This window comes from Neolamprologus multifasciatus, chromosome 12 (assembly GCF_963576455.1).
Source record: "Neolamprologus multifasciatus chromosome 12, fNeoMul1.2, whole genome shotgun sequence".
In the NCBI taxonomy this organism is placed as follows: Eukaryota; Metazoa; Chordata; class Actinopteri; order Cichliformes; family Cichlidae; genus Neolamprologus; species Neolamprologus multifasciatus.
In genome coordinates this window covers 507,378-514,435 of record NC_140450.1, presented here as the reverse complement: position 1 = coordinate 514,435, position 7,058 = coordinate 507,378, and the positions used below count along the sequence as shown (strand labels likewise).

General features: G+C 49.6%; 1 protein-coding gene and 1 long non-coding RNA gene across 2 annotated transcripts in view; both read right to left on the bottom strand.

Annotated features, from left to right (window-relative positions):
- Nucleotides 1-1,860, bottom strand: part of LOC146506033 (uncharacterized) — a 2,683-nt gene extending 823 nt beyond the window's left edge. The window contains exon 1 of the long non-coding RNA XR_014877160.1: nucleotides 1,539-1,860. This is a non-coding gene — a long non-coding RNA (uncharacterized LOC146506033). The remainder of the gene's footprint in view (nucleotides 1-1,538) is intronic.
- Nucleotides 1,861-2,776: 916 nt separating this feature from the next.
- LOC146506029 (glutamate receptor ionotropic, NMDA 1-like) overlaps nucleotides 2,777-7,058 on the bottom strand; it is a 64,933-nt gene continuing 60,651 nt past the window's right edge. Inside the window, 1 exon segment of the mRNA XM_085179827.1 lies at nucleotides 2,777-6,848. Within this exon segment, the coding sequence (XP_085035953.1) occupies nucleotides 6,783-6,848 (66 nt within the window). The 3' untranslated portion in view covers nucleotides 2,777-6,782.

Sequence of the window (7,058 nt, the reverse complement as noted above, 5' to 3'; positions counted from 1 at the left end):
GCTGCTCGGAGAAACCAGCAGCCTCAGCACGGCCTCACTCTGACCGCGTTCATGTGTGAGGTTTACGAGTTTACGTTCCCGTTGAAGAAGAGCCTGAAGTGACGGGAAAACAGGAAGGAGCCTTCAGGAACTCCACGAGAAGAACATCAAAATCCCTCAAAGAGGAAAATCTGGAAGCTCCACGGAGCAGCGAGGGGGAGGAGGAATTCAGCCTCCTCGTCTTCCTCACTCCTCCGCTTCATTACCGGCTCCAGAAATAACACAGGGTTACCACGGCAACAGCCAAAGGGCTTCAGGGTTACTGTGACGACCACCGAGAGGAGAAGCACGGGAAATACACAGACCCTCCACCCCACGCTGCGTCTTTTACTCCACATACATTAAAACAGAACGCTCTGAAGCCCGATCCCCGTCTGAGGCCCGGTCTGAGGCCCGGCCTGGTCCCTAACCAGTCCCTGTCTGAGGCCCAGTCTGGTCCCTAACCAGTCCCTGTCTGAGGCCCGGCCTGGTCCCTAACCAGTCCCCGTCTGAGGCCCGGTCTGAGGCCCAGTGTGGTCCCTAACCAGTCCCTGTCTGAGGCCCAGTCTGGTCCCTAACCAGTCCCTGTCTGAGGCCCGGTCTGAGGCCCGGCCTGGTCCCTAACCAGTCCCTGTCTGAGGCCCGGTCTGAGGCCCGGCCTGGTCCCTAACCAGTCCCCGTCTGAGGCCCGGTCTGAGGCCCAGTCTGGTCCCTAACCAGTCCCTGTCTGAGGCCCGGCCTGGTCCCTAACCAGTCCCTATCTGAGGCCCGGCCTGAGGCCCAGTCTGGTCCCTAACCAGTCCCTGTCTGAGGCCCGGCCTGAGGCCCAGTCTGGTCCCTAACCAGTCCCTGTCTGAGGCCCGGTCTGAGGCCCAGTCTGGTCCCTAACCAGTCCCTGTCTGAGGCCCGGCCTGGTCCCTAACCAGTCCCTATCTGAGGCCCGGCCTGAGGCCCAGTCTGGTCCCTAACCAGTCCCTGTCTGAGGCCCGGCCTGAGGCCCAGTCTGGTCCCTAACCAGTCCCTGTCTGAGGCCCGGCCTGGTCCCTAACCAGTCCCTGTCTGAGGCCCGGTCTGAGGCCCGGCCTGGTCCCTAACCAGTCCCTATCTGAGGCCCGGCCTGAGGCCCAGTCTGGTCCCTAACCAGTCCCTGTCTGAGGCCCGGTCTGAGGCCCAGTCTGGTCCCTAACCAGTCCCTGTCTGAGGCCCGGTCTGAGGCCCAGTCTGGTCCCTAACCAGTCCCTGTCTGAGGCCCGGTCTGAGACCCGGCCTGGTCCCTAACCAGTCCCTGTCTGAGGCCCGGTCTGAGGCCCGGCCTGGTCCCTAACCAGTCCCTGTCTGAGGCCCAGTCTGGTCCCTAACCAGTCCCTGTCTGAGGCCCGGTCTGAGGCCCCGTCTGGTCTGAGTTTTCATGCACGGAGCTGCTGGTTTTTCCTGCACATACGAGGTTTGCAGCTGACCGAGCAGGCACAGGAAGGCTCTGTAAACAGCTGAGAGCGAGCGTTCAGCTCAGAAACACTCACCTGTCTGCTCCTTTCCTTCTGCGTCTGCGGCGAAGACCAAACACCTGCAGCCTCTTCCTCTTTGTAACTGTGTAACACGGCCGGCTCAGCCAATCACGGCGGCCGGTCGGAGGTGGTCAGCTGAGTTTCAGTGCACTGACCGGCGGCATCACGGCGTGACCTTCAGACTGAGAGTCAACAATGAGGCGGCGCACACTGAAAACAGCTGCAGAGCCTCGAGCTGCAGCCACACAGAAACTGCTGTGCAGTGATGCAGAGCGGCATCATCGTCTCTGAGCACGCTCAATAACCACTCACCTGTACGTCCCCCAGCCCCACCCCCCAACCCGCTGACCCCCCCTAAATACTTTTGAAAGTATACCAGTAAATAACAGATGACCCAAATACCAACAAACCCTCTCCTCAGCAGCCAATCACAGCTAAACTTTAGAGTACCGCCTCATTCAGCCCCACATCAAACCACAAAGCCCCTCCCAACACTCCCCACCAATCACTCCCCACTCCTGCAATACAACCAAACTTTGAGCTTTGATTGGAGGGTTTACCTGTCGTTGAGCGTGAACACGCAGACGTGTTTACACGAAGGTAAGACTCGGTGAGGACCAAACTCCGCTGGCCTGAGATCAGCTGACGAGCTTTGGGAAAATCTCACATCCTGGGTTGTTTTGGCCCCCGGAGAGCACGTCCGCTCACGTCCTCAGGAAACACCAGACCCTGTGCCCACGCCATAACGCTGCCTCCGCCGTGTTAGACGGATGCTCTGCTTTCCGCTCTTTCCTCTCCATCGTTAAACTTCCACCCAGCTCCACCTGTCTAACGTGTTTTCACACGTGTGCACTTTCGTTAGCTGTGATAACGTTCGACCTTCCTGGGCGCTCCCGGAGTTTGCTGTTTCCATCTGTGACGGCGTGTCCTGGCTGTCGACCTTCGGTGCTCCTGACTCGGCTCGATGTGGTGAATCGTTCTGTCGTCGTCTTTCATGACTTTATGTGTTTGTTCATTTTAACAGTGAGCAGCTGGTTTGGACACTCCCACCTTCTGCTCTCTGATTGGTTTATTCTGGTGGTTCAGCCTAATGACGGCCTGCCTCTTGTCTCCTGGTTTAGCGAGGGATCAGACGAAGCCGCTCACCCAACTGTCCGCTTACTTCTGGCTGTGTTTAAGAACTGGTCACAGTGGAGACGTGGTTTTCACAGGACCGCCACGAATGATGTCACAGGCAGAAAAACTCGGACGCGTTTCAAATAAATATTAGTTTATTACTGAAAGTGTCGTCGGCAGAGACGACGGGCAGGTTAAGCTCAGTTACACAAACACGGATTCAAAAGTGTTCACGTGATGACACGGCGCCGCTAAAATCTGAAACAAATCACACACCAAGCTCTACAGCAACACCCCACTTCCTGTCTGACACAGGAAGTGGATTAGAGTAAAATGTCTGCAGTGAATCGCTGAAACTCGACTCGAGTCGAGCGGCTACATGTGTCAAAAAACAACCAAACACTAACCGGGCTGGAGGTCAAAGGTCAACGGTGCACAGACGGAGGGAAACTTCTTCTTCTACAGTTTCAGTTTTTATGATACAGGAAGTAAAATGTGAACACAAAAATAAAACTTCTTACAGGTGAGACCTTCATCATCATCATCTGTACAGTGTGTTTACATCAGAAACAAAGTAAACAGCAAAAACAAATACAGACTGTGACATCACAGCACGTCACGTGTCATGTGACAGTTTAGGGTGAGCTGCACCAACACTCAAAGTTTCTAAATTAATACTACCGATAAATACGTTTAAAAAGTCTTTTATTTTGAAATTGCCAAATCACTTCAAAGTAAAAGACAGTTTCTTAAAAACAGCTGAGGAAAACTTTCAGATATTTTGTTCTTGACTTTCTTTTTTTTTTAACATGAACGTCTTCCTTTGTTTCCCGTGTTACCTGTTTCCTGTTCAGAGGGAGTTCTTCCTCCCCACAGTCAGTTTCAACAAATCAACATGAAGTGCCTCCATATTTCTGTGATGCCTGGATATTTAAACGGCGTCACATTGAAACCACTTTTGTTTTGCTCCTGGAGTTTACTCTTTAATCGTTTGTCCAAAGAACTTCTAAACCTCCGAGTCGTGTTCCTCAGTTTAAACAAAATAAGAGCGTGAATGAGTCTGCGGATCAGCGTTAGACTCCCATCACCAGGCTGAATCTGCAGATGTGCTCCAGCTGTGAAGCGATTGGTGCAGCTCGCCTGGTGTGAAGCCGAGCGTCACCGAGAACGACGGCGTGAAGCCCAACTCGTCACAAGCCTGATCAGACCTGCACAGGTCACGCCGGCACGAATACACGTCGGTGTGAGGAGAATCGGAAACGTGCAGCTCAACACTGAGAGGAACCTGAGGCTCACATGACGACATCGACACTTTATCACATATCATTTTATTCAGCTTTCATTTCTGCAACAAAGCAGTACTCTTATTGTGAAGTGCACAGGAAGTAAACTGTGCCAAAGTAAAAGTCATCATTAATGACGTGCCTTATGAGGGCATTTCTGAATGAAATGATTGAACTTTATCCCGTAAAAAGAACAAACACGTTTTTCACTGATTTTCTAAATGTTTCTAAATCATATTCAAAACTGTAAAAACATTCATATAAAAACAACATCTGCCCGTACAGATGTGTTTGAGACACCGACATACAGACGTGTCTGATAAATATACATAAATACAAAGGTATTAATATGTGTTAGTGCGTGAACGCGTCACACAGCACAGCCATGTATCTGTCACTGTAAACTGAGCTTGTAAATAAATTAAAACTATTATAACTTCGCTGTTAGTTTTTCATGGACTTTCTGGTTGACGTCTTGGTGCTGACAGACGGGCTGAGCTCGCTCGGCCTGCAGGTCGATTCTCAGAGCGTGTTCTCGGTGACGTGCTCGGCCGGCTGCTGTTCTTAACACCAAAAACGTGGAAGCCTCCTAACTCCAGCTGGCTCTGTGTGGAGTTAGCAGCTTTCCACGGGACATCAGGTTGGAGCTAAAGGGCTGTGGAGGTAGGCGGAGACTGACATCATCAGTGAGGACAGAGTGGAGGAGGGGCAGTGACTACATCTCCCAGCATGCACTGGGACTGTCAGGGGCGGTGGGAGGAGCTTTTGGGGCAGAAAGCATCCCTTTTACGTGCACGAGGACATCTCTGTATTACGGGGACATTTTCCCTTGATGAAGACAGTCAGGCACTGTGGGGACACTCTGCATTACGGAGACATGATGACATCAATGCCAATAATAGACTGAAATGTCCCCATGTCCATGCACAGTGAAGAAGCGGGTTTAAGGTTCAAATAAAGTTTTACCAAATTTTCCTGAACACAGAGAAACAAACTTTCTGGATCGCTGAACCAAAATGGCGGAGCTTCCTGCTAACAGGTCATGCGTCACTGTGAAAGGACATCACCCAAAAACCTCAGTGGGATGATCCCACACTCTGGTTCGGTGATCTGGGCGACATCTGTGACTCTGTGTAAAGGAACCACCTCCTGTCCCAGAGGCTCCTCCCACCGGCCAAACTGTAATCAGTAATCGGGGACACAGGTGATCCTGGAGATCGATCCCAATTTAGGCTCACGGACTCAGATCAAGAAGAACGGCGTCGCCAGTTACGACCAGTTCCAAAACCAGTCATACTTTTGATAATTCAGTGCGATCAACAGAACAAACTGTACAACACCACAGACATCCACCCGAAGGAAACCAGTCCCAAACAGTTCTTTCAAAATAAAAGACCCTCTGGTGGGAGGAGGCAGACAGCTACAAGCAGAGGAAGGCAAGTGTGTGTTTGTACAGTGTGTGTGTGTGTGTGTGTGTGTTTGTACAGTGTGTGTGTGTTTGTACAGTGTGTGTGTTTGCTTTGTGTGGTGGGAGTTAGTGTGACAGATGGTGTGTGTGTGTTTGTAAAAATGTGTGTGTGCTGCTTAATGTTTGTAAATGCTTCTATTGATATTTTTGTGGGGTCCTGTGATTTAGGCAAATTTTGTGGGGACATTTCTGCATTATGGGGACATTTCTGTATTATAAGGACATTTCTGCAGTGTGGGGACATTTCTACAGTGGGGACATTTCTGTATTATAAGGACATTTCTGCATTATGGGGACATTTCTGTATTATAAGGACATTGCTGCAGTGTGGGGACATTTCTACAGTGGGGACATTTCTGTATTATAAGGACATTTCTGCATTATGGGGGCATTTCTGTATTATAAGGACATTTCTGCAGTGTGGGGACATTTCTGCATTATGGGGACATTTCTGCATTATAAGGACATTTCTGTATTATAAGGACATTTCTACATTGTGGGGGCATTTCTGTATTATAAGGACATTTCTGTATTATAAAGACATTTCTGCATTATGGGGACATTTCTGTATTATAAGGACATTTCTATATTATAAGGACATTTCTGTATTATAAAGACATTTCTGCATTATGGGGGCATTTCTGTATTATAAGGACATTTCTGCATTATGGGGACATTTCTGCATTATAAGGACATTTCTGTATTATAAGGATATTTCTGCAGTGTGGGGACATTTCTACAGTGGGGACATTTCTGCATTATGGGGACATTTCTGCATTATGGGGACATTTCTGTATTATAAGGACATTTCTACATTGTGGGGGCATTTCTGTATTATAAGGACATTTCTGTATTATAAAGACATTTCTGCATTTTGGGGACATTTCTGTATTATAAGGACATTTCTGTATTATAAGGACATTTCTACATTGTGGGGGCATTTCTACAGTGTGGGAACATTTCTACAGCGGGGACATTTCTGCATTATGGGGACATTTCTACAGCATGGGGACATTTTTACAGTGTGGGGACATTTCTGCATTATGGGGACATTTCTACAGCGTGGGGACATTTCTACAGTGTGGGGACATTTCTGCATTATGGGGACATTTCTACAGTGTGGGGACATTTCTGCATTATGGGGACATGCTTTAAAGTGTTCAGTGTCAGCATTAAGGTTCCAGATCAGTTTTTCAGTCCCCATAAGGAATAAAGGTAAGCGTGTGTGTGTGTGTGTGTGTGTGTGTGTGTCACTATGGGATACCGTCCAAAAGCCCTGCTGTCATTACATCGTCCTTCCTGTCCATCTGTGTGTGTGTGTGTGTTTGTGTATCCAGAGGGTCAGTGTGTGTCTGTGTGGCTCAGCAGCAGCAGTGAAGCTCGCTCGCTCTCTCAGACCACGGTGCTGACGGAGGGATCTGATAGGTTGAGCTGGCCGGTGATGTCGGTCGGGTACGGCTACAGAGAGAGCAAACACACAGGTTATAAACAGCAGCATCACACACTGGCTGATCCTGAGCTGTACCCTCTCATGGGTCCTGCCTACATTCCTGTTTTCATCTGAAGGACTTATTAGCAGTGGAGGAAGCGTTCAGGTGTTTTACTCAGGTGTTACCTGCACACAAGCAGCTGTTAGCGTGAACATGCTAACACAGCGAGCCTGTCAGA